The sequence below is a fragment of the Oryzias melastigma genome, linkage group LG7 (assembly GCF_002922805.2).
Source record: "Oryzias melastigma strain HK-1 linkage group LG7, ASM292280v2, whole genome shotgun sequence".
Classification (NCBI taxonomy): domain Eukaryota; kingdom Metazoa; phylum Chordata; class Actinopteri; order Beloniformes; family Adrianichthyidae; genus Oryzias; species Oryzias melastigma.
Genome location: NC_050518.1, coordinates 22,254,898 through 22,282,198, shown reverse-complemented (window position 1 = coordinate 22,282,198; position 27,301 = coordinate 22,254,898). Strand labels below are relative to the sequence as shown.

General features: G+C 37.4%; 2 protein-coding genes across 5 annotated transcripts in view; both read left to right on the top strand.

Moving 5' to 3' along the window:
- hnf4a (hepatocyte nuclear factor 4, alpha) overlaps positions 1-21,145 on the top strand; it is a 31,289-nt gene extending 10,144 nt beyond the window's left edge. For 2 of the 4 annotated variants that reach the window (XM_024292252.2, XM_024292255.2), the window contains exons 2-10: positions 14,811-14,985; positions 15,175-15,269; positions 15,636-15,742; positions 15,815-15,970; positions 16,400-16,487; positions 16,564-16,716; positions 17,381-17,617; positions 19,837-19,959; positions 20,279-21,145. In XM_024292252.2, the coding sequence (XP_024148020.1) occupies positions 14,811-14,985; positions 15,175-15,269; positions 15,636-15,742; positions 15,815-15,970; positions 16,400-16,487; positions 16,564-16,716; positions 17,381-17,617; positions 19,837-19,959; positions 20,279-20,421 (1,277 nt within the window). In that variant the 3' untranslated portion in view covers positions 20,422-21,145. Of the gene's footprint in view, positions 1-13,547; positions 14,093-14,206; positions 14,499-14,810; positions 14,986-15,174; positions 15,270-15,635; positions 15,743-15,814; positions 15,971-16,399; positions 16,488-16,563; positions 16,717-17,380; positions 17,618-19,836; positions 19,960-20,278 lie in introns of those variants that run through there. The other 2 variants (XM_036212894.1, XM_024292256.2) reach the window with 2 other exon arrangements.
- Positions 21,146-23,905: 2,760 nt separating this feature from the next.
- ttpal (tocopherol (alpha) transfer protein-like) overlaps positions 23,906-27,301 on the top strand; it is a 7,614-nt gene continuing 4,218 nt past the window's right edge. Inside the window, exons 1-5 of the mRNA XM_024292251.2 lie at positions 23,906-24,340; positions 24,439-24,659; positions 25,852-26,095; positions 26,176-26,369; positions 27,105-27,215. Of these exons, the coding sequence (XP_024148019.1) occupies positions 24,456-24,659; positions 25,852-26,095; positions 26,176-26,369; positions 27,105-27,215 (753 nt within the window). The 5' untranslated portion in view covers positions 23,906-24,340; positions 24,439-24,455. The remainder of the gene's footprint in view (positions 24,341-24,438; positions 24,660-25,851; positions 26,096-26,175; positions 26,370-27,104; positions 27,216-27,301) is intronic.

Below are 27,301 nucleotides of genomic sequence, written 5' to 3'. Positions count from 1 at the left end.
GGGGCCGGCAGAGATGAACGTGTTCAGAGCAGAGCTGCTGACGGGGGTGATTGAGACAGCGGTCAAAATGAATCTTCAGCAAAACAGTTAATGATTAGAGGAGCTTATCAGACGCTGTGATTGATTTACGTCCTGCATGGCTCTTCGTGTTTATTGATGCAATTGTTTACTTATTTGGAGCACGGAGGCTACTTGAGTTTTCCTCACTGTGACTGGATATGAAAGCAGATCAAACAAGCCACAGAATTTTCCACTGATTAGTTATGCCTGTGTACAAAACCACTGCGATCTGACTGTAGAAGAACCCCGTCATCTTCATTTAGTAAAATTTAAGCCCATGTCATATTATGAGAATCTAGTCAGCTAAATAGCGGAGCTCACACTAAAAGCAAGACACACAAAAGAACATTTTAAACCATTTTTTTCTTTCTACTCTAGAAAAAATATATTAAAAAAATCCAAAATAACAAATTTAAACATTATAGAAAGGCTTCCTGGTACGTGAAGCAAATTGATCAAAACTGCATTTGGTTATTACTAGAGAGAAAAATCTATCAAAAAATATCACTTTTGTCTGAAAGTTTTAGAATTTAACAAAAAAAACAGACAAATAATCTGCCATAAATCCACTATAACTGGAAAAAAGTACTTGCTACAGTCATCATTTAACATCATATATCCCAAATGATGTTCTAATAGAGACCTAATAACTGAGTGTCACAGATGATATGATATTGTGCCTCTGAGCTGCAGTGACTTGCACAAGCTGTTATTTGCAGATAGTTATCTGTTGACAAGGTCTTTGCCATGACACTCTACTCACCTATCTCCTCCATCTACTGCAGCAGCCTTTTTTTGAGCTGCCGGCAGCACATGGTCTCCTTCTGCTTTACTCTTATCAACGTCAACAAGCTCCTGGATGTGCCTGACAGACACATCTCCACTGTGCTGCAGAAAGATGTCACAAGTCCTCCCAACAGTTTATATTCCGCATCTTTATCAACTCCTCCATGATGGTCTGGCTCCTCCGGGCTGCAGCCTTCGTGCATTTTGACTTTTACTGGGCTTCGCCTGCCGCTCGCCTTTCGGATCGGACTTGGGGAAATGAAATGTAGTCATTGAGGAGAAGGTACAAATAGGCAGCGGTTACAAATGGAGTTTGCTCAGTGGTCGGAGATTCCTATTCAGAAGATAGACTTTGTTCACAAACTGGAGTTTGAAGTTTCAAAGGGGAGAATCACACAAGTGTTACATCAGGTCTCAGCGATCCTTTGACTTTTAGCCCCCGGGGCAGGAGTTTGGGTGACTGATTATACGACCGCTGTGTCTGGCCCTTCATATTTCTGCACGCCAGCCTCTCCCATTCATGTAGTTCACATCCACATGTCCGCTTTGAGCTGCTGTTCGATAGTTTTTATATGTTTCATAGTAAAACCCATGTTTTTCTAGCTCCATCACATTTAAAATATGCATTATGGAGAAACATTCTATCATTACAAAATTTTACGAGAAAACTGAAGCCTCTATAAAAAGCAATCTGCTGCCTTATGCTTAGAATAATACAAAAACAATGAAGCAGCACTAAAACTTTAAAATGATATTTAATAACATAACATTTAAAAGTAATGGCTAAAGGAACATTGGTAAATTCTATTGGCCTAATATGGTGTGATCCTTAGAACTGACAAATACTTTTAAATCAAGCAATTCACTTGAGATTCTATTAAACCAGGGGTGTCAAACTCAATCGCACGGGGGGGGGGAATCCAAAACACATTTTAGGTGGCGGGCTGAACATGATGAACATTTATTGAACACACTAAAACTACATTTTTAAAACCTTAAAAAAAATTAACTTTTTAATTTACTATAAATAAAAACAGGCAGGAATATTATTTTAGAATAGGTCAACTCAAACAATAACTTTCAATATTTGACTCTCTGTTAAGTATATTTTGTCAAACACCAGGCCATTAACAGCAATGAAATAAAATGATCTAGACTAGCGGGCCGGATATAATAACCTGGAGGGCCGGATCCGGCCCCCGGGCCTTGACTTTGACGCTTGTATTAAACCATAGATGAAAGTACAGCTTCATTTTCTTGCAGAAGTTTCTTCTCTCGATATATTTGTTTTTGGAGCTTTTGGAATGTGTTCTGCAAAAAAAACACACCTGTGGTTGTAAATAAATTTTGATCAAATTTTCGCCACTTTCTAATACTGGCATCAACCACCTGCAGCAATGTGAGTTCAATGTCTTGAAGGGATGCAACAATTTACCTTCACCATGAATTCAGTTCAAATCTCAATTTTTGGGTCATGGTTCTGTTAAACTTTGATATATGTACACAATATAAAACTAACAAAAAAAATAAAATCCTTCCTAATAGACAGGTGCCAAAGACTAAATGAATTCAGTTGTTTATATTAACCCATGCAATAAGACAATAACAAATATATTAAATTAAGCACATCACACGTTTTGGACACTTTCATTGTAAACATATGAAATAGGAATGCAGTCATTTGTATTCTCCACAGTTCAATAGTGTTTCATGGTTTTAAACCTAGAATCGTGGCATCTCTAGTGTGTCGCCCACTGTGCTACATGGACGGGCGGGCAAGGCAAGAATCAATTCTGCAATAACCACTCTACCTCTGCATCACGGTTGAAGTCTTGGTGTTTTCTTGTCAGTCTTCTCAGAATAAAAGTACCACTGATAGAAGTCAAAAGAAGTGATAGTCAAAAAAAGGATTTTTTAATTTCTTGCCATCAATTTTTTTTTTTTACTGGAAAATATTTGTGTTATCTAAACTTAAAAGAACTGCTGTTGCAGGCTTTCTGAAGACACTGTAAATAAATAGGAGCCATCTTAAGTGAAAAAGCATTGCTGTTGATTGATAGAGCCGTTTCCACCACATCCTCCACAGATCTTGTGAAACCTTGGAGTTCTTTAGGACCTGAGTGTTTCCTTTGGTTGAGCTCAGCGTTCAGGAGCTTTGACAGATCATTCACGCCTCACTTCTTAGATAATTTGATCTAAAACATTTTTGAATTGAAGGTTGGCTAACTGTGAATGCAAATTTAACAAATAGGTTTCATTTGAATGACTGAATTTACAAGAACCAAAAAGAAAAAGTGCTTTTATTGCAGCATGGAATGTATTTTCTTAGATACATTAAGGTGGAGCAGTGGTTGGAGCTCTCACCTCACAGCAAGAACGCTCAAATCCCGCTCAGAGACCTTTCTGTGTGGAGTTTGCAGGTGGGGCTTTTTTTTAGCCATGCTGGTTTCCTCCTACAAGCCAAAACATGCTTGATATGGTAACTGATTACTCTAAATTGTCTCTGAATGTTTGAGTCATTGTGTGGCCCTGAGACAGACTGGAGACCTGACCATGTGTACCTGGCCTTCACCCAACAGTAGCCAGCACAGGCTCAGTGACCCCATGACCCTGAAAGGGATTCAGCGCGTTAAGAAAATTGATGAATAGATGCATTAAGCTTCTTCAGTATTTTAACTTAAAATCAACTGACCATAGAGTTTTGTTAAAACAGTCACAAAATTTAAGGCCTTGCATTGTTTTCACATTTATTGAAACAATCAGCTGCCTCCTGTTTGTGAATTGGCATGTTTTCACTGTTGTGTGTGCAGTATCACTGCCTTACCTTTGAGAACTTGCATTGATCACCAGCTTTGGCCCTCTGGACTGCACTGCGGGGCTTTCAGGGGCCGGCTCTGACTCATTAGAATGTTTTTAAATTGAAGCACCACCATTAAGAGTCCACACCGCTCCGCAAGCTGAGTTGAATGGGATCAAATCTTTGTGTTTTGTATTTCCATGGACCATACCTAAATAGACCTAACAAAAGATTGCTTTAAAAGGGCCATACCATGATTTTCTTAACCTTCTTAGAGTGAACTATATCCATGTATATGACCATTGGAACTCTAAAAAACAAATTATTTATGAATTATGAGTTATTTTCATGAGTTTTTTCCTACCCGGAAGGAAAAACACTTGATTCATGACGTCATCTTAGAGTCTCTTTCTTAATTTCTGTCACAAAAATAAACAGTATTCCAATTTTGTCTACTTTAGTAGCCCTAGCCATCGCTACACTGCTTCACAACACAAATACACTTGACGTCTGCATGACTGTGCCTGACAAGGGGGTGGGGTTGGGTCTTAAAGAAGCCCTGCGTCTAAAATAATGAACACCTGTTTAAGCTGGAATTTATTGAAAACAGGACACAACTGGAAGATATACGGTATTCTGCATCTAAAATGAAAGTTTTTTTTTGGTGATCACCACCAGCTCAGTGGAGAAATTGAGTGTTGGTGTTAGACTGGGGACAGTGCTGGCAAATCAGACTCTTCCTGGAGGGGGTGGTTCACATCGTGCTTACGTCAGCACTATAGGACCCGCTCGTTTTTGTGGGTATGGGAGGGGCAGCTGCTGTTAGTGCAGGCATTTAGAGGATTGCTCTTAAATGCATGAACAGATCAAAATACCGCTTTGGGGTTCTTTATAGTGAGGAATGAACAGTAGAATGCACTTAAAACTAGGGATGTCCCGATCAGGTTTTTTTGGGTCCGATCCGATTCCGAGTCCTTTGATTTTGTGTATCTGCCGATACCGAGTCCCGATCCGATACTTTTATAAGACATTTAAAACATGGATAAACTGAAGAAACAGATTAGTGTTGTCCCTTATTTATATTTCATTAACCTTCTTTTATCGTTAAAAACTTAAATAAAACACTTCTGTGAAGTAGCTTTAATAAACAAGTAAAAATACAGCAAATGTAAACTAGGAAAAAAAAATACAATTTTCTTGTTATATAAGTGATAATTAGTCATGTGAGAAAGTTTAGTGACTTTAGCTTCAATATCTTTAGAGCTATTGAACATTTTTGAACAAATGTGATTCCTGTCCTCATTTAGAATTCTTAAAAATAAATTATGACTTTGTTTTAGCATAAAATTTGATGAGTGTTCATGAATAGCTGATATAATTATTAGTTTTAATTATTAGTTTTATTTATTTAGTTATTTTTAAGGTTATGTGCTTCTTTTTTAAGTTCCTAAGACTTCACATTTTCGGTTTTATTACCACATTAGTTAATTTTCTTAACTGTTATTTCTCTGTCAGATAAGTAAAACAGGCATATCAAAGGACAGCTCGGGTCCTAAGGAGTAAAATCACGGCGCTAGCATGTAGCAGTTAGCAGCTGCTGTTTAGCCGTCTGTCTGCAGCATGAAGAGCTTCACATTTAAAAGAAAAAAAATACTGTCTTTTTCTGTTGGAATACCTTTAGAGGTTGTTGTTTGAGTTATGACAAACCAATAGAGACACTTGCTGTCAGTTTAAAGCGTTTTTAAAAGAGTTATTGATCCCGGAAGTTAGCTTCTAGCTAGCTTTGTTTACAAGTTAGCCTTCTGCTTGAGCTGCTGCTGTTTTCTGCTGCGTTTTCTGGTGATGACATTTTGTGATCTTTTCATGACATGCAGACCTGTAGTGGAGTATTTATCCGTAATGATAAGATGACATATAAAGCTCTGATCATGATTAAAATAAATGAAATATCCGATCCTGATCGGACAAAGGAGTCCGATTCCGGTCGAGTCCCCAATCACGTGATCGGCCCCGATTTCCGATCACGTGATCGGATCGGGACATTTAGTAACTACAACAAATTAACTTGCATTATTAGTGGCACTGTCTTTGGTGTGAGGGTAGAAAAGGCTAAATGCAAACATGCACACATAAAAAGGTCAGTTTGACAAACATTTTTTTTATGTATCCAATATTGTAATTACAAGAAAAACCTTAAATAATGTAAAAAATATTTAAACAGTTAATTATTAATAGTTTTAGTTATGGAAAGATGACATAATGGCTGGCTTTGTCATTCTGACTCACATGTTGATACTTTAGTTTTGTTTGTGTCATGAACTTTGGCTTTTTACAGTCAGTAGCTGAAAAAGCTAGCATAAGTTAACAGGTCAGTAACAAACATAATGCCAGTCTTTTCCTAACTATAGCACAGGCTTTATTACCTTAAACTGGACTGGACACTGTTCTGCTATCTATTAATACCTTAAGCTGGACTAGATTGGATTGTGGTGGGATTATATAAGTTCGCTTCCTCCCACTCCCTCTCAAATGATCAACTTGTGATTGATAATGTAAGGTATTATTTTATGTATTATTACCTGATTGCTTGAAATAAACAATTTCATTCATCCATTCATCCACAATGTTCTGCTATCTATTAATGTATCAATAGTGATGCCTAAACCTAAAAACACTAAATGACAAAAAGAGTGAAAACTACCAAAAAAAAATCAATAAGGGAAAACCAGAAACAGCATTTGTTGCATCAAAATCTCCTTCTAATTGTGACTTTTTTCCCATTTAAGTGCCATTTCCTCCTTTAAAGTGCAAGTAAACATATTAGTCACCATGCAGTTGCTCCTAATTGAGCTGTCATAGTCATAAACCAGTGACTGCATCTCTAAAGGCTCCAGGAGAGGAGCAACACTTTACCATTCTGGCAGTGGCAGGTTTAAAACGTCAAACTTGACCCAGAAAAAAAAACAAAATCTTTAGTCTGCTTCCAAACATGTTTTTGTCTCTTTGCATTCAGATTTAGTATCCAACAAATATTTTTTTACTAGGAATTTTGATTTACCTCATCGAGAATTCTTTTTAAGCTCTGCTCTTTATTAAAAGCTGGCCGTTAAATCTTTAAGCATTAGTCACAATTCCCTTTATGGGTGGAGACAGGTTGTCTGCTAGGGAATAATGGGGACACCAAACAGGGTACACAGGTGACCCACAAGAAATATCATTGTTGTAGACCACTCAATGAACCTGTCGCACTGAAAAGGTTCACGCACATTTTGTCTCTGGGTCATCATTGTGGAAACGTATACGACACACATGCATGCCACCCCTCTCAACTTCCCTTAAAAACGTTCATTGAAGGAGACGGGAAAGCTTTCTTTCTCCCCAAAAATGTTGCAGTGATGGACACCCACCAACCAAAACACACTCACCTACCTTTGAACATGTTTTGCTTTCATGGCTGTCAGGTAAAGAAAATAAAGCAATAAACATCCAAATGACTTCCTTTTGCCTCCAGTGGCCATATGAGGAATTGCAATAGTTTGTACTTTAGGGTTTTGCATTAGATTTGGAAAAAATGAGGTGGCTCAAATATCCCTTAATTAACATAGATTCAAAAGAAATGTTGCATGAATTAGTTTATATTCATTTAGATTGGAACTCTTGCATTGACCTGTCAAATAACAAATTTCCATTTTTGGCTAATGGATAACAACAGTTTGAGACAATATGTGTCTGTCACCTAAAATGTCTCTTTGGCTATTTATAGCAGAGTTGATGAACATTTTTTACACCTTTCTTTAAAATATTAGCAACAAATGACTTAGACCCCCACAAAGCAGATGAGACAGGAGAAACCCAGTACACTCCAGAACATTGATAAGTTGTTGGAAAGTTTTCGAGCTTCACTATCTAACACATCAGAACAATACGCCAGTTTGTGATTAAGAAAGTTGTAACCTTACAGATTATACTTTATAGTCCAGTATATGGCAGTTCCTTGAGGACTTTGCTGAAATTTAAGATGAGAGCTGTGATAAAAACCCTTTAATGACGAGTCAGATAAGATTTGCCATGAGTGAGGCATTCATAGCTCTGCAGTGATTCTCGGTCGTCTCCCCCCCCTCCCTGATCACACGCTCTCTGCTTTGAAATAATCAGCACAATTCTTGAGCAAACATGGACATTGCAGAGGAGCAGCACGAATCGAACACGAAGCGCTGTCGTAAAGGATGACCTCTGTACACACTGCCCAAACACCACGCTTTGATGGATCTCCACGATCCACAGTAATCATCGGTGAGCAGCACAGAGGAGTGTAAACGACTGCTAATCCTTTTTTTGATTATGAGTTACTTCTAATTGATCTAATTATGTTGTTTACAGCTTTAAGCCTCCCTCCCCATTTCAAGCACTTAATCTAAATCTGGTCTCACAGACAGTAAAAAAAGGTTTCCATGGCTCTTTGTCACATTTACTGTCATGTTTGATTGAATCACCGTAAGTTGAGGGTTGGTCCGAGTATCATCTCACAATCATGTGAAGAAGCTGAAAGGAATGTTATTAGTGTTTGCCTCCTCAACGCACAATAATGTAATGAGCTCCAGTATAATGTGAGTGTATGGTTAACAGGTTCACCCACATGGGGTTTACGGCTTCCAAGGTCTGGCTGAACCCGGGATCATTGACCTGTTGTTGTGTACTGGCACTTTCTCTGCAAATACAAGACTACTGTTTACTTTGCAAGAGTCGCTTGCACAATCATGCATTTGAAAAAAATATATATTTAGGATGTTGTTTTACAAAATTCACAAGTGAATGCTATCTATAAAGCTTGCATTAAATCTGACTTCAACCAAAGGCTGTAACGATTCATCGTCTTAATTCTGTAAATGCATAGTAAGCAACAATATTGCTTTTACTTTTGGTTATTATAAACTTTATAGTTTTTGAAATATTTAGCAAAATATGCCCCACATGAAATGAAAGAGAGAGTCTTCAAATTTCAAAATTTTAGGTTGGCTAATTTTGTTTAATGAGGAATTTTAGGCTATTTTGGAGTTTAAGCAATAAGGTAGCCTTTTTGGCTAATTTGGAATCTATTGAGGTTTTTTGGGCTAATTTGGAGTTTAGCTAGCTCATATTTAAAAACACACAAAATACTTTTACAAAATATGCATGAATTAAGGATTTTTAAGCAATTATGACGACAAAATTTTCAGAAATTTAGGTCAACTTCAGTGCTTTATCATAGTTTTTTAATTGAATTTTTAGTGTTTTAGCAAATTTAACGTTTTGCAAAAACCTTTTGCATTTTCAGCAAATCCCTTCAGTAATTAAAGTAAATTGCATCACCATTTTCAGCAAAAAGTTTCAGCATCTTCAGCAACTACTTTCAGCAAAAAGAATTCACACTTGCATTATCGCAGGTAGTGCAACTTTTCTAGTTGATTAATTGAAATGTACCTTCCAATCAGAACGATCTGTCTCCGGCAAGTTATTAATCAAATCGGCTTATACCATTATAAAAGTTGATGTTTTGGTTAAAGATGTCCAGGATCAATCTTAGGTCAGTGAATCTGATCAAATAAGATTGTTCAAAACGAACTAATATCGACATGAATCGAATCATCAACCACAAACTGCAATATGACTCAAATTGTTGCTAAAAGGAATCGTAACACCCCTACTTGAAAGAGAAAATTAATAGTGTTTTTTCCTTAATGGCTTGATCCAACTGGAATGACATCTTATAATGTTTTAGATAGCTTTCCACTCAGTTTGTAATTTAACTCTACTCAATAACTAATTTTACTGAGGGCATCATTAGTATACCTCTTTCATTTTAGAGTTGTGTTGCAAAATCTGAAAGATCTGGCTTCCATTTATTCTGTTGAGCTTTGGATTACATTTTTAAAGAATTCTCATTTTTACATATATAATGGAATAATATTTATCTTAAAATGACACCGTAGTCTTTAGTAGTTTTATTGACACACAGACTCCATTACCCTTGATAGCAAAAATCACTGGTAATGTTTTGGGTCTACTGCAATTTCTGCTGGACCTGACGCAAGTAAAGTCATGTATTTCACTTCTGAAAGCTTGACTGAAACAGTTAAAAATCCAAATCAACAAAGTGGAGAAAAAAAACTCAACAAGATTTGGAAATTTCTAGTCAAAGTCCAGGCCTGCCCACACTGATAGGCTGGTGTGCGGCCTTGAGAGAGTGGTGCATCCGTGAATTTTTTCGAAAGCATCAAAGTGAACTAAGGCAAAGCTGTTAGGACAAATGGGCCAAAGTTCCTCCAGATCCATCCCATGGACTGGTGAAGCCTCACAGTAAAGATGAATAAAAAACATGCAGAACTTAGGTCATCAAGTCTGCATTTCATTTAATATTTCTGCTTAATTTTGTTAATCAAGAAAATATCAAATTATTTGTTCTATAAACATTTCTTAAAATGTTACCTCCAACTGAATATATGTTCCAATACAAGACCGATCTAAAATGCAATCTATTGATATAATCCCATAAACTAAATGTATTAATTATTATAAACAAGATTTCTAAAACCTAACTTATCTGACAGATGGAGCCACAATGATAGAATCACAGGGTTAGTGTCCAAATGTGAAACTCTGAAATTCAACAATTTAAGAAAACAATTATTATGATATTTTAATGTATTTTCTATTTTTAATTTAGTTTGTCAAAAAATAATATTGATATTTTTTTAAATGACCCAAACAGGATCTGTCTAGACTGTACATTTACATGATTTTTAAAAAAATATTTCTTAGATTCTGTGTAACTTACTGTAGTTTTCATTAATGAAAAATACAAAGATTCAGAGGAAAATCATTCCCATTTTAAAATACTTAGAAAGCTTAAATGCAAACTGTTGTGAATTTTCGAACCTGTTTTTCTGACATGTTGAGCTTCTGGATCAGCCTCACGCGCACCTTCCACAAACAATGAAGGCTTTTACTCAAAGGCATTGCTTTGCTGCAAGCAGAGTTATTTACTCTGTTAATTATGGCAGAATTAACTCAGATTTACTGGCTGCGTGCGACACATGGAAGTTGACCTGAATGTGGTCTCCTGTGATGGAAGAAGGATTCAAATCTTTCCTCTAAAAAATCATGAAATTGGTGACTTTTGACTAAAATTTTCCTTAAATCACATTCTAAAAGAATCATAGAAATGTTACTTTTGACATTATTACTTGTCATATTAGCAAGGTATAAAAACCAAGACTGGAAATAAAGGTTGATATGAGCTTTTTACTCTTGAAATATTAGTCTCTCTTAAGATATGCCCCAGGGATTTGATCCAGGTCACTTTAAAGGTGTTTATTTGTGTCTTTCACGTACATTGTGCTTTAGAATTTTATTCTGTTGGACCTTAACTGTAAAAAACTTATCCAATCATACTGGAAGCATGGCACAATCAAGAGGAAACTTGGCTTCAACCTTTCAACCCACACTTATTGACCTACTCCAATGAAAATGGTGTTTTTGGTGTTTTTAATGTGTTTTAGTTGCATTTTTCTGAATATGGAGGACACATTTAAAATAATTAAAGATTCAAAGTTTCTGATGGATCAGGAGCAGATAAAAACCCACCGTTTGAAAAAGCTCAGGTTTGTGATGCAGCAACTCAAATGGGCGGGCCAAAGTCTCTCTGCTCTTCATTTCAATAATTCCACTTGAGGACAAATTTCACTCATCTGAGCTGCCATTTGGCTCAAAATTGTAAATGATCAATGGCGTATACTTATATAGCGCTTTTCTACCTTCCTTGAATGCCAAAGTTGCTTTACAGTCACAGACCTATTCACACACTGATGGGGGCTCTGCTGCCAAACACTGATGCCAACCTTCCACCAGAGGCACTTTAGAATTCAGTGTCTTGCCCAGGGACACTTCGGCACATGGGCAGGCAATGCCGTAATCGAACCCCCAGTCTTCCAACCAGGAGTCAACCGCCCTACCGTTGCACCACGGCCTCTAAAATTGTGTGAATGGATAGCTCTTTTTTTCAGTTTTTGTTGCACTGTTAATGATAGCTTGGGGTTGTGAGGAGCTGTAAGCCAGTGGGAAAGTGTGTAAACTAAGGGATGATGGGATATCAATGGAGGGTTATTCCACGCCAACATTATTGCTCACAACACTGGGGCAAATTGCTGATGAACTCCTGCTGCGTCTGAAAAAAATGACAGAGGCTTTTTGATTTTGGCTTAAAACTGTAAAATCTAAAAGACTACTGAGAACAGTTTTACAATAAAAAAAATAGTTATAGTGGGAATGGATCAAAATACTGCTTTGAGGTTGTTTATAGTGAAGAATTAACATTATAATACACTTCAAGGCTAAAAAAACAGTTGATTTTGCATGATAAAGGCTATTTAAGTGGAAAATAGAATCACAAATGACTGTAAAATTCTACAAAGTCTAAGATGGCTGGGCATCATCCAGCACAGAACTCAAAACAATTTGTGAAGTTATACAGTGACCACAGTGAACACAGTATGCCACATTGCTCCTGGTGATTATCAATCAATCACTTTATTTATAAAGCACTTTTCATCAACTTTGCTGTTGAACACAAGGTACTGAACAAAAAAAAGACATATATAAACACTAGTTGAAACATAAGAAGTCATAAGACACAATGAAGCAATAATAAAAACAGACGTAAAAATAGAACATTGAAAAAAAAATGGAAACACTGCGACTTAAATTTGAGGAGGCAATGCATAGATTAAAATTCATATGCGACTTTGCACACCCGCCTGCTCTGGTCACTTTATTCCCCACCTCATTTATGCACATAATTGACCCTTTTTTATTGAAATTTTTTTATATTCTATATATTTATTACTGATGTATAAATATGCCCACATTGAAAAGTGAGTTGTACCGAAATTTCGTTGTAACTGCAATGACAATAAAGGCATTCAATTCAATTCAATTCAAAATGTTATTTAGAACAATAAAAATCACAAGACAATAAAACGATAAAAATTACATAATATAAAATTAAAGGTTGGTGTCAGTGTTTGGTAGCAGTGTGTGAATGTGTCTTTGAGTCTTCAAGGAAAGTAGAAATGTACTACATAAGTATACACCATTTTTTTGTAAAACAAAACTACGTAAAACCTGCAGATACCTACATAGACAGGTGTTTGAATATATTACTTTCATGTTTCACTTTGTGAAGATTTTAAATGTATGTTTCCCACCTGACTTTTTGTATGCTTTAACTTTCATCAGCACAAAATGGCATCTTTGTGTTGGATTTCAACACTGATATTTGGTGGTGGTAGTATGGTGGTAAGGAACTGTGGTTCATAGTTTGGGATGGGGCCTTTATTTTTACTGAAAAGCAATCCCATTGGTCAGTATTTCTATATTATGACAACGGTGTGCTTCCAAGTTTGTTGAATACTGTTTTGGACACACCTTTGACATCATCCAGAGCCACACCTGAAGAGCGTGAGGCCTTCAGAGCAGTTCTCCATTGTTCTGAGTCTATAAATGGACAGTTTATAGCTGGATATGTCATTTTATAGGCTTGGACTGCTGTTTTGATTGAAACACGTCAGATCAGGTGCAGATTCTACGTATGTGATTCAAGATTTAGAGTTTTTGATGGTCAGATTGAGTCTTCAAACAAACAAAAAACAGGTTGAATTTTTCTTTCTTATTTACAATAATGATCTACTAACGACTTTAATCGTTTTGCACATTATATAACATGTTTTAACGAAAAGGTGCAAGAAATAGGCAGAGCTGTGAGTAAAAGCGCACTCAGAGCTGCTCTTTATCTTGCGCCTGTTGCATGCATGTGACTTCAGCGTGCAACTCAAAGCACAGTCTATAAAATAAACCAATCTGAGGAGGAGGAGCAGGAGTGATAGAGCTCTGGTGGACGAACGCTTTTTCTACCTGTGTAGAGCAGTCCTACAGAAGTGGCTGAAGCTGTGCTATCTCTTGTTAAAAAAGAAAAACAACAAAAAAACAGTGATTCACCACTGAAGAGAGCTGGTTAACCATCAACCAACACACTCCACCTCTCCTCTGGTTAGCTGCAGGAAGAAGAGTGAGCGAGGAGCTGCTGTCAGTCACTGCTCCGCTGTCTGACTCCTGCAGGCTTCCATCACACCCAACCGGGCCAAGGAGGTGTTCTGCTAGAACTAGGCGGGGTTAGGCCTAAAGAGAAGAAAGAAGGGGGGGCTATCTGAGGTGTGTGAGAAAAAGGATAGAGCCAGGAAAGGAGGAGGAGGAGGGGGGGTGAATTGGTTTCTTGGACAAGTCTTTCGCTGTCAGGTAGAATTTGTTTGCTCAAACCGCTGGTAGACATGGACATGGCAGACTACAGCGAGGCTCTGGACCCGGCCTACACCACGCTGGAGTTCGAGAACATGCAAGTGCTCCCCTTGGGCACAGGTGAGTCACATATATGCGCGCCTGGCATTGAACTTTGAAACTTTTACTGATTTAAAACTTTGGTCAGGAGAGGACAGAGGTGGCTGTGACATGAGGTGATAAAAAGGGGTCATTTGTCCATCCGCTCTCGCTCGCTCGCCCCGCTCTGGCCTTTTATCACCTGGGGGTGCGATAAGTAAAACATTAAGAGCTTTTGTTTTATGAGAAGGCTGTATCGTCGAAGCTCTCAGGTTGTCTGGTCCAAGCCTTTTGACCTGTTTGAGCTTGTGCAGCGATGTGGTGTCTGGCTGTGAGCTGATGTTCACTGTGAAGAAGAAATAGCTGGAGTATCATGATCACCCTTCTCCCATTACAAACGGACGGTTCCCACACGGTTTCAACTGAAGGAGAAGGATGCAGCTTTTCTGTATGACATCAACTGATTTACACAGGCAGTCTCCCATGACCTGCTGCTCTGATTCTGACAGAAACCTGATGGGAAATCCAACTTTTTCACCTCGTTTGCACTTTCTAATCAATCATATAAAATGTTAGCAGTAGCTTGATGAGTCCATCTGAATGTGTGTGTCGTGGCATGTGACAGAGGGAATTGTGGGGATGTAATCAAGATTCCTCAATCAACTCAGACCATTCACACCTTCTTTAATCCCAATTGTTTTTCTTGCCTGCCTGATTGATTCATGAATCTAAAGACCCGACCTTCCTCTGTCTTCACCAGACTCCTCACCGGCCGAAAGCGCCAACATGAACGCCACGGGCCACCTGGCCGCCGGCAGCTTGTGTGCCATATGCGGAGACAGGGCGACGGGCAAACACTACGGGGCCTCCAGCTGTGACGGCTGCAAGGGCTTCTTCAGACGCAGCGTCCGCAAAAACCACATGTACTCGTGCAGGTGAGGGCAGAGCTGCTCAGAAACTCTCCGAATGATTCAGTCGTTCTTGCACAACCACAGTAATTCTATAAGGAACCCTAAAGATAAAGAATCTGCTTTAAAAAGAAGTTATTAAAAGGTTAAAATTTGACAGTAAAATATTTCATTTCTATTATGCATGACAGCCTAAACAATTCTACTCATTCTCAGGTTCAGTAGACAGTGTATAGTGGACAAAGACAAGAGGAATCAATGCCGATACTGCAGACTGAAGAAATGCTTCAGGGCTGGCATGAAAAAAGAAGGTAGGACACCATTATCTATCAACCCATCATTGAGTTCAAACTTCTTCTCTTCCTAAACAAATGCAAACAAGGATTGAATCTGCAAATCACTGCCCCAGTGCGAGCCGTCTCCACTGAATTGATGTGACTGCTCTGTGGGTTTTGCAATACCCAGGAGAACTGCTTTGTTAATGTTCACTCAACGAGCACTGAAGTCTCTGACAGGCTTATGCTGAGCAAACATTTCCAAGCAATAATGACCATATACTGATAAACACCACAACCCTAGAAGACTTCTTTTTCTTTTGGACGTCCCAATCTTGTGCAACTTCCAATTTTTGTATTTTTTTATTTTGTTGATAAATTAAAGTATGTGGATGCTTTCAGCTGTACAGAATGAAAGAGACAGAATCAGCACGAGGCGATCCAGCTATGAGGACAGCAGTTTACCATCCATCAACGCACTGATCCAAGCAGATGTTCTGTCCAGACAGGTACGGCCTCCTCAGAACCTAACACCCACAGTAACTGCCTGTCATCACCTGTGACTTCACATTCCTGTGCAGATCACGTCTCCGACCCCGATACTGAACGGTGACGTGAGGACCAAGAAGATCGCCACCATCACAGACGTCTGCGAGTCCATGAAGCAGCAGCTGCTCGTCCTGGTGGAGTGGGCCAAGTACATCCCGGCCTTCTGCGACCTGCCCCTGGACGACCAGGTGAGGCTCACGCAGACGCCGTGTACATAGAGGGATAGACACTCTGGTCACTCATCAACCCGTCAACTCCCAGCTGCCATGTGGGCTCCAGAGCGCACGGTCTCGCTTTCCTTCCTCCATAAAATAAAACTTTAGCAGAAAACGGAGGGCGTGTCCAGAAAATCCTGAAAGGATGGAGGATCCACGCTCAAACTCCTAATCTCATTAGCTTCATATTATGATGAGCTGGTTTTAAAGTTACATCCCTGCTCAAAAAAACGCCAAATCATTAACACTCTGGTCACCGGGGCTTAGTAACTGATTTGCTGATGCAGTGAGAGATCCCGAGTCTCCTCCCAGAACTTTTTTCTGCACCTCATTTAAAATTTTGGGCATGTGGGAACTTTAAAAAAGCAGACCAAAACCTTAGGGATCTTTTTACTGTTCCAGGTGGCGTTGCTTCGAGCTCACGCAGGAGAGCATCTCCTGCTCGGTGCTGCAAAGAGGTCGATGCTCTACAAAGACATCCTCCTATTAGGTAGAGTCTAACAGATTGCAAATAATTGATATTCTCTTTTCTTGTCAAGATTTCTCACCACTAAATGCATTTGCAGGGAACGACCACATTATTCCCAGGAACTGTCCGGAGCTGGAGGTTGGGAGAGTGGCTCTGAGGATCCTGGACGAGCTGGTGCTTCCCTTCCAGGAGCTGCAGATCGATGACAATGAATACGCCTGCTTGAAGGCCATAGTTTTCTTTGACCCAGGTACAAGTCCTCACAAAGTCATCTTCTCTCAGAAATACAAATATTAGTTACTTGAGGAAAAGATTTGATGTAGGGCTGTGAAAGTTGGCGTGTTAATAAATCATAACTAAAGCATTAATAGAGTTAATATTAACTCTGTCCAAATAAACGTAACTTTTTATACATTCTGTGATTGAGATTGTATTAAATTAAAGAGATAAAATGGCATTTATTTGTAGTTTTTGGACAAAAGCGATCTTTTATTTTAATAAATAAGGCAATCAATTTTCTCTTTTTGCATAATTTTATGTCTAGTGTGTGAATACAATGTGGTAAATGACTAAATAAAGGTAGTGTCACATAGGTGTGGTTGTGCTGATTAAAATAATACCAAATAAGGAAGCAGGTAGTCTTTCAAATTGAAAATACAGAAGGAAATTCAAAAGTAGACAAAAAGTGAGTTTTAGGCCCTTAAAGGGTTAAAAATATACGTTCTAAATGTACAGTTTTGGGTGTGATTTCATTATGTGAATATTTGTAGATAATAAGTGGCAGGCAAATACTGTAACAAGAACAAAAAAATTATTATTAATTATTTCCAGATCTGCGATGAATTAGTTAATTTTTTTACTCGATTCCCGGACCTAGTTTAACGATGAGTACTGTGTTTTTTATGTTCTCACAGATGCTAAAGGCCTGAGTGACCCGGGAAAGATCAAGCGGATGCGGTATCAGGTCCAGGTCAGCCTGGAGGACTACATCAACGACAGGCAGTATGACTCTCGGGGCCGCTTCGGCGAGCTCCTGCTGCTGCTGCCGACGCTGCAGAGCATCACCTGGCAAATGATCGAGCAGATCCAGTTCGTCAAACTCTTCGGCATGGCTAAGATTGACAACCTGCTGCAGGAAATGCTCCTAGGAGGTGAGCAGACACTTGTGTCCTCTTCCATTCATCTTCCAAACCCGCTGGAAGAAAAACGTAACAGTTATAATTATTAATACATTACATTTTTATTGTCGTACTCTAAAAATTATACCAGAATAACCTAAAAACTCTGGAGGAATTTGATGTTTAAATCCTAAAAACAAACAAAAAATCTAATTTTTTAGCCTCTGCCACTGTGGCCATTTATGATCAAAACTACTGCAGTGTTACTACAATGTTGTGCTTCACTCTCTTTTTTCAGCAATTTCCCACAGAAACAGCCTCAAGTCTAATATTAAGCTTAAAAAGTCACAATAGAAATCAAGATGGCTGACAATCCAAACTACAAAATGTGCTAATTTTTGTTGTTTTCTCTTCAACAGAAATCACCCTCACACAAATACCTTATCACTATTTATGAGGAATTTGTTTCCAAGCTATTAATTTAAGTTAAAACAACTGAAATCAGTGCAGTTACGTTTTTTCCACTTTCCTAAATGGGATGGGGTCAGGTCGATTTAGTTTCTTTTACAAAACCTCACATTTGATTTCAGAAATAGATGGAAAGCAGTCAAAGGGGATTCCTACACAGAGTCAAATTCTGAAACTCACTTTATTTTTGCTTTAATTCCTATCCAAAAGAAAGAAAACCAAATGATTTAAGTAGTTGTTGATAGCCTTTTTTTAACTTTTGTGGTATTTTTTTTAAATAAATTTATTACAAGACAGCAGAATTGGACTAATATAATGTTACTCTTCATAAAAGTCTTTTTTGTTCTTGTGACTGGACAAGTGCTGCTGTCTGAGGAAACTCAAGCCACGGCTCAATTTATCGTTCAAAATATGATTATTCTGACCAAAACCCAACATTTCCACGTCCTTCTTTAAGCCATTTAAAAAAAAAAAGCCATGTCAGTTCACAAGATAACCACTAGGTGGCAAAAACATAAGATCCTCCATTAATTTTTTGTACATTTTTGACACGTAAAAACTCAATCACACTTTGGTATCAAAACGTTCATCTCTTTCAGGACATTACCAGTTGTACTTTTGGTTTTATAAGATTTATAGTTTTTTAAATATTAAGCAAAATCTCCCCCAAAGCAAATGAATGAGAAATTGCTCAATTCCTTCAAAAACTTTGTGCACTTTCAGATAGAAACATCATTTAAACTTTAAAATGTTCAATAACTACTGGGTTTGTTTAGGGCAATTTGGAATTAGCTTTTATTATAGCAACATGTTCGCTGTTTTTGGCAAATTTAAGAAAAGGCTAATATATTGGCAAGATTTGACTTTTTTCCTCTTTTTTCAGGATAGTTTGGAATTTAGCTAAAATTTTAGCATCATGCTAGCTAGCTGTTTTGGCTAACTTAGACATTTTTACATTCTTTTAGGCTCATTTGGAATTTAGCTAATATTTTAACAATATGCTAGCTAATTTGGCTAAATCAGACATTTTCCTTTTTTTGTTAATTTGGCATTTAGCTAATAGTTTAGCAAGCTTCAGTATTTTTAGCTAGCGATCAGTTTCAGCATCTTCAACTTTAGCATTCACACTAGCATTATTGTAGGTATTGCCATATATCTAGTTACATTATAAAACTGTCTGATTTTACAGCAAAAATAAACAAATTATGTTTCCAATAGTTTTAACTCTATAGTTAGGTTTAATATTTACAACTGCACTGAGAGTTAATTTTATAGATTTTTTTCCCTTTGGTTTTATATTTGTGATCAATATCATGTACAAATTCCAAAATTCCAAAATGTTACATTTACGGATATTAGTTCTTTTCTTCTTTTTTGGCCTCTCTTGTTGTTTTCCAACCGTTAAGTTCTTTTGTCTCGTGTATTTCCCTTGTTTTTTTTTTTTTTAAACCATGGTTTAATGAGCAGAAGTAGGAAATTGAAATTTTCCTCCTTGTTCTGGGTGGGGCCTGTAGGTGCAAGCAACTCCGCCCCCCTTTCCCCTCCCCCGTTGTGGGATATCTTTTTCCCAGCAACATTTTCTTGTCTGCTTCTGATTCACGATTTGAATAAGGAAATACTCAGAAATGCAATTTTTTGGCTTAAAGTCCTCCATCATCAGAAAAATGCCACAATAACATGTTAAAAACACCATTTTCATTAGAGTGGGTCTTTAAGAAATCAAAGTTCATGCGTTTATTCGCTAAACTCCATTTTATTGGTTATTTTTATGCTTTTTGTTGAAGGTTCTGCTAACGAAGCTCCACATGCGCCTCACTCTCTACATCCTCATCTGGTTCAAGAGCACCTCAGCAGTAACGTCATAGTGGCCAGCAGCATGCCAACACCCATCCACAACGGTCAAATCTGTAAGTACACAACAAAAGCATTACAGAAACACTTCCTGGTAATCAGAATCTTTGATTTATTAATTGAGGATAGCCTCCGACGTTTCAGCTCCATCTGCAGCTGAGAGGCCAAACCAGGCTCGGCACAATAATCCTTTAAATTCTTCATGGGAAATAATCAGGCTTACTTCGTCCAAGTAACCTCGTTATTCTTTCCTAACGTGATTAATGCGCTGAGAAATTTCATTCCTTATCGGAAAATTGTCCTAGAAACCGTGAAACTGCTGAACTGGCTGCTGTTTCCGTGCTCCTAACTTTTCCCTTGTGTTCTACTTTCCAGCCACTCCTGAAACCCCGATCCCGTCTCCACCCACTGCCTCCGGCTCGGAGCACTATAAACTGGCTCAGGGGGTCATAGCCACTGTGCCCAAGCAGCCGACCTCCATCCCTCAACCGACCATCACAAAGCAGGAGGCCATTTAACAAACATGGGAGCTCATTTTTAGGTGTTATACCGCGGCCTTTTCATGAAAGTAGCAAACATACAAACTATAATTACAAGTTACCACACTTATAGCCTTTCAGGGATGTATTTGTACATAATATGTAGGTAAAGTTGAGCTTAAAAGCTCAAGGAAATCCAGATAAACTAGCAGCATTTCAACTTTCCTGGCATTTCTGCTGTTCAGTGAGACCTGAAACGTTCTCAGTGCTCATTATGTTGTGACATGGTGAAAAATATAGATGATGTGAGTTTTATGTGAATGTTACAACAAGCCTTACTTTGTCACACATTAAGTGTAGCTATTTTTTTATGTTCAATAGGGGAAAAAAAGTTTGAGAGAAAGGCTGGAATGGTTTCAGCTTTTTCTTTCTCTTTTAAGTATTTTAACGGATCCTCTCTGTGTCTGTGGTTTGTTGTATGCACTGTTAAAGACAGGAGAAATTCAGAGAATCACTGTAAAAACGTACACTGAAATAACCCAAAGTATGTGCCACTTTTTAAAAGTCACAGGAAGGTGTTTTCCTCACGTGTTGTGATGGTTCAGAAAAACTACATTTATTGTATTTTTTTCTTTTGTTTAGTATTTTTCTCAGTTAAACTCAAGAAATAAATTGTGCGTTGTGACCTATACTGCCTTACACAATAAGGAAATGTTGTGCCTTACAATGTGAAATTCCTTAATAAATCTTGCATCTATTTTTACATTGTATTTTTGGAGGTTATTTTTCGTGATGCAGTCGTGAGGGAGAGTTCACCAAAGGGCAGGATGGATTGATAATTGGAGCTGGGGGAAAAAAACAAGCTCCAACGTGGCAGTTTAGTCACTGATAAACTGCTATAAAATCATTTGTGATTACGCAGAAACCAATTCGTTGATATAAATCTACCCGGCAACAAAAAAAAAAAACGGTAGTTTGCTCTATTTAGACTTAGCCAAAATTGGAGTGTGATATACAGAACTATAAAATGCTGACATGAGGGATTTTTTTTTAAGCAAACCTGAAAAAACACTTTAAAGATAAAAGTCTTCATTTGAAATGCAGCACATTTGTATTTTTTAAGTCTGTCCCACAGAGCTCTAAAACAACCCAGTATGTTACAAAATTAGGTCAGTCTCAGACCAGGATGTTGTAGCAGACTTCCTTCATTAGGGCACTGCTTTTTTTTTCTTGAGTTGCTGTAACTGCTTGACAAGAACATATCAAATTGTGTGAAATCATTACAGCTCAAGCAGCAGCTTATTTTAGGGCAGTATCTCCAAACAAGATCTAATCACAAGAAAAAAATATGAACGAAAAAGAAAACCGGCTCTAGATCTCATTGTTTCACTGATGTTCACCAACTTTTTGACTCAAACATCATCCACTCCCTTTGGCTAGTCTACTTTCTTTGTTTGCTATGTGCATTCTAGGGCTGCCACGATTACTCGACTAATCGGCTAGTAAAATAGTTGACGACTAATTTATTAGTCGATTAGCCGTTACTTTATTTTATATGGAGTCAGAGTGTAGTAAAGTCAAAAGTTATAACAGCATTGTGCTAACTTTGTGGACTATTTTGGCATTTATTAAGGATTTTTAGGCTTTTTTGGAGTTTATCTAATATTTCAGCTACATGCTATCTATTTAGACTATCAGCTTCATTGTTTTCAGCTATCAAATTCAGCTTACAGCATTCACACTAGCATTATTGCAGGTAATGCTATATAAATAGTTTTTAGTGAGTTTAAAGCTAATGATGGTTAAGATGTGTGCTTTACATCCAGTTTGCGAATGTCGACTAATCGGAAAAAAAAAAATCTGTGGTTAGTCGACTATTAAAATAGTCGTTTGTGGCAGCACTAGTGCATTCACACTGAACCGCACCAGAGTTCACTTGGAAGCAAACAGAAAACCTTATTTTGAGGTGGTCATGGGTTTTATTTAACCCTTGTGGTATCCTAATCACTTTGACGTTGGGAGTGGGGTCATCTGAGACCCAGAAGACAGCACACTGGACCTTTTTTTTTTATTTTCTCAGGTGTCCATGGCAGACATGAAAAAAAAACATTGATCATATAGTATTCCAGCATTCAAAATTACCCTTGCTCTGATACAAACATTTAAAAAAGTATTTTTAAATCACTTATTTTATTATTATTATTATTATTATTATTATTGTGTTAAATAATTGCACTGAACTGGAGGCAGAAAAAACTACTTAGGCAAATTTTCAAGTAATTTAGTTTTAAAATTGTTATTGAAGACCATCATAACTTTTATTACATTTAGGAAAAACAGCTGCAACTTCCAGCTTTTTCTGCCTTAATAAAATGCACAATGGACTATACATCAATACAGACTACGGGCTTTCTCCTTTTTTTACATTTTTAAATGCTGGTGTACCGCTGGCATTTTGTCAAAGATAAAGTTTAGCTCGGGCCAAAAGAGGTTGAAAAACACTCTTTTTCTGTAGCTAATGTGAAATTCAAATGAACAATCTGTATTTCTTATTATACAATTCCTTAAAAACATCTTAAAAGTGAACAACATTATTTTCTCTGCATTGGCTTTAATACATTTCTTGTAAAATATATGTCCATCCCATATTCTAACATTAAAATATTCAACCTAAACAGCCAAGCCTGATAAATTTGGATAAACTGTGCATAAAAAGTCAAAATTACTTGCATTCTTAGAAGCCACAAAGTGCCTTAAATCCACATTTGCAATTTGAGTTTTAATTAACTCTCAAATTTACTCAACATCTTCAAATACGTTTATCTCTGCATCTCAAAATGTGTATTTAGATAGAGCAAGTGTAAAGAGTGAACTATTTTCACATTTTTAAGCATTTTTATCCTTGTGGAACTGATGATAACTGTGATTTAACCCCCTTTTTTTGCTTCGCAAATTAATATAGTAATTGTATTGTACTTTTCTCAAAATAACATCTTACTTTAAGCAATTGCACTACTAAAATATGGGATATTTTATTTTGAAAGATCAATTATTTTAAAGGGAATAAGACAAACTTAGAGCAGAATCCTTTAATAATGTCAAGCGGTGACAGATTGAGGGGTACGTTGGTAAAGTCTGCCATCTATCGTTTTGACGGGTCATCAATAAAAGTACTTTTAGTTTTAAATAGTTCACGCACATAAGTTGTCGCTACTAAAACCTCATGGCGTCAGACCATTACCACTAACTTAAATAATACAAACCTCCCACATATTAAATTCACTAAGCATCATCTGCTTTTTTACCTCTTTTTCTTTAAACGTTATCTAGTTTATTACAGTGGGATAAATAGACGCATCGTAGTCAATAAAAATGGAAAATAACAAAAACAAACAAATAAATGTGTTTAAATTATGATATAAAGATTGGTCATTAAATCGTGTTCGCGAGAGTTTGCTAGTTTTCGAGGGGCATTGAACGCAACAGCACAGCCAAGGCGTCATCTTGGTGTCACATGGTACAAACAGGCCAATCACAAACCGCTATCTTTTTACCCCGGAAAATATTTTCTCCCGACAGGAGGCGGTTGTGATTTTTGATGCCAAAGTTGTTTTTACATTTTCAGTGTTTGTGTTTTTTTGTCTAGTTACATTTTTTCTTAAATAATACTATTTATGTTTGTAGTAGGGCGTTCATTTTGCGCGCTTTCTGGGTCAGTATTCTGGTTCTGTCGCATTGCTCCAGGTGGTGTTAGCTACGATGTTCTGTTTCTGACTCATTGCTGGGACCGTTATTATAATCGTCACGTTGATATTACATGTAAATAAAATCATCAGTTTTTGTCTACACCGTGTAATAAGCGCTGTGCATTATTATGGAATCGGTTTATAAAGAATAAAGGTAAATAACGTGAAAGCACCGATTCTGGTGATCCAGCACATCCATATTAACACAGCCAGTAAGTTAAATGTCACTTTTTACGTTTAAAAAGTACTACTTCATTATTGCAATATGACTGTTTTGTTTTACCAGCTGCTAATCTGCTCACCCTGACAGCTTCCTCCAGGCAGCCCATGGCTGAGCAGCATGAGCCCCTCAGCTTCAGTCCAGCTGACCCTGCAGCAGCTGCAGCACACAGCTGGTTCCCCACACCCCCTCCACCCATCTACTGCTGCACCCTGACTCCAGAGCTGGAGGCCAAGGCTCGAGAGGAGCTCCAGGAGAAGCCGGAGTGGCGCCTTCGAGATGTCCAAGCGCTGAGAGACATGATTCTTAAGGTTTGACATTGTGTATAAAGATGCTGTTAACTTTTCCCCTCCAGCTAGACGGGTTACATGTTTGTGAAGGATGCATGCTAAAACATAGAACTTTACTCTACTAAAAAATATTTTGACCATAATTGATTGTTTTCAGTGTATGTGTTTATTTGTTAGAATTCTGCACAAATGCTGTTTGACTTGGTAAGTTTTGACCGTTTTAAACTTCACATATAGTGATTTATTATTACACTAATTAAATAAATAAAATGAAATGCGTCCATTTTTGAAGGCAATGTTTTAAATATTATTATTATTATTTAAAAAATATATTTTAATCTAAAATTACAACAACAATTCACTTTCTGGTGGAAAATTGGACTTAACAACTAAAACTAAAAAAAAAAAAATCCACAAATGAAATTTACTGTGAGAGCTGACCTTATTTGATAATATCTACATATATTTGTACTATTGTAACTCATTTATTCTATATTTAGACAGCATTGGTAACCCCCCTATTTAAACTGCATTTTTACCATTTTTATTTTATTGTATTTTTCTTCTTTCTTTTAATGTGTCACTGGCTAATATAAATCTAAATTGTTTATTCTGGTCTCATTTGAGACAAACATGGAAGGACTCTTATTTATACAGATGATCATTGCCAAACTCTCTTTTATGTTTTTCATTCCAAAATGCTACAAAAAAAAAAAACTATATTTCACACTTGAACAATAAAAATTGACTAAAAAAGTCTAAAAGAGTCTAAAAAAAAAGTAAAATAAAATAAATTACCAAATTTGGCACAAATGCACTTAACTGTTTGAGCAGACCTTATTTATATTGTTGTATTTTATGTTATATTATTTATATTTTTTATTATTGTTACTCATTTATTCTATATTTAGACAGCTTTAGTAACCCCCCTATGTAAACTGCAATTTTATTTTTTATTTCAATGTGTCACTGGGTATTATAAATCTAATTTGTTTATTTTGGTCCCATTAGAAACAAACAAGGAATGACCAATTTTTTTCGTTTTTGTTTTTCATTCTAAAATTCTGCAAAAAAAAAAAAATCAACTTAAAACTCCAATTCACTTTTTGCTGTATCCTGGCTTTTTATCGATACATCTCACAAAGTTTTCAGCTAACATCTGAGGAGCACAAACGCCGTTCTTTAGTTTGCTCTTGCGTCTTATGTCCATCAGGAGCAGCCCAACCTGCACACCCGCCTGGACGACGCCTTCCTCCTGCGCTTCCTGCGGGCCAGGAAGTTTGACTACGACCGTGCGCTGCAGCTGCTCCTGAACTACCATGCGGGCCGCAGGGCCTGGCCCGAGGTGTTCCAGGACCTGAAGCCCTCCACGGTCAAACACGTCCTGGACCTGGGCTTTCTCACGGTCCTGCCACGGCCAGACCCCAACGGCAGGTACATCCTCTGTCTTCGCCCAGGTGGGTCTCTGTAGTGTCGGAGTTAAATTCTGAAGGTCCCAGAGCGCTCCGTCATCTGGTGTAAATGATTCTGTCTTCAGGGAAATGGAAACCAAACGATTATCCATTTGTTGACAACGTGAGAGCCATTTATTTGACTCTGGAGAAGCTAATCCAGCCGGAGGAAACGCAGGTGAATGGCATCGTCATCTTGGCCGACTACACGGGAGTGGGCATGTCCCAGGCGTCCAATCCAGGTCCGTTTCTTGCCAAAAAAGTCGTGAGCATCCTCCAGGTGAGGCCAGGATACAAACATTTTTATTCTATGTATTATGTGATGCAAATCCTATTTTTTATAATCTAAATTTAAAGCTAGATGGAAGATGTGATTGCACACATAACAAAAGATCAGGGAAACATGCGGGCAAATTGTGTAGTAAGCAATCACACTATAGTGATCGGAGCTCTTTTGAAAATAAATTTAAATGCTTTTTAAACTCTGTGCACTTTCGAAACCTATGCAATGTTGGTATCAAAATGTTCAGCACATTCAGAACATTCATACTAGTGCTTTTAGTATTCATACATTTTACGCATTTTAACATTTTACACAATTTTTGCAATTTTTCAAGAAATTCGTCAAATTCTTTGTGCACTTTCTGCAAAAAATAGAAGTTTGGTACTGATATATTTATAGTTTTTAAGATTTTATACAATTTATGCAATTTTTGAGCCCTATTGAAAATAAATTAGAATTTTTTTTAAACTCTGTGCACTTTCGAAAGCTATGCAGTGTTGGTATCAAAATGTTCAGCACGTTCAGGACATTATTCAGCCATTACAGTAAATTGCTTCAGCATCTTTAGCGACCACATTAAGCCTGAAGTATTCACATTGGCATTATCGCAGGTAATGCAACTTTTTCCTTTTTAGTTGCCATGGAAACGTTGTCATTTTTGCAACATTTAGATGACTAAGACTGGTTGTATTGAGTCCGTGTGCTTACATTACTGTCGTATGGAATTCACAGGATGGCTTCCCGATCAGAATCAAGGCCGTCAACATCATCAACGAGCCGCGGATTTTCAAAGGCATCTTTGCCATAATTAAGCCGTTTCTGAAGGAAAAGATGGCAGAAAGGGTGAGGACTCTCCTTGATTTTTTTCTTCCGTTTTCTTGACTTTAGCCTGCTTATTTTTGTTGCAAAAAAAACAAAAGCTAAATATT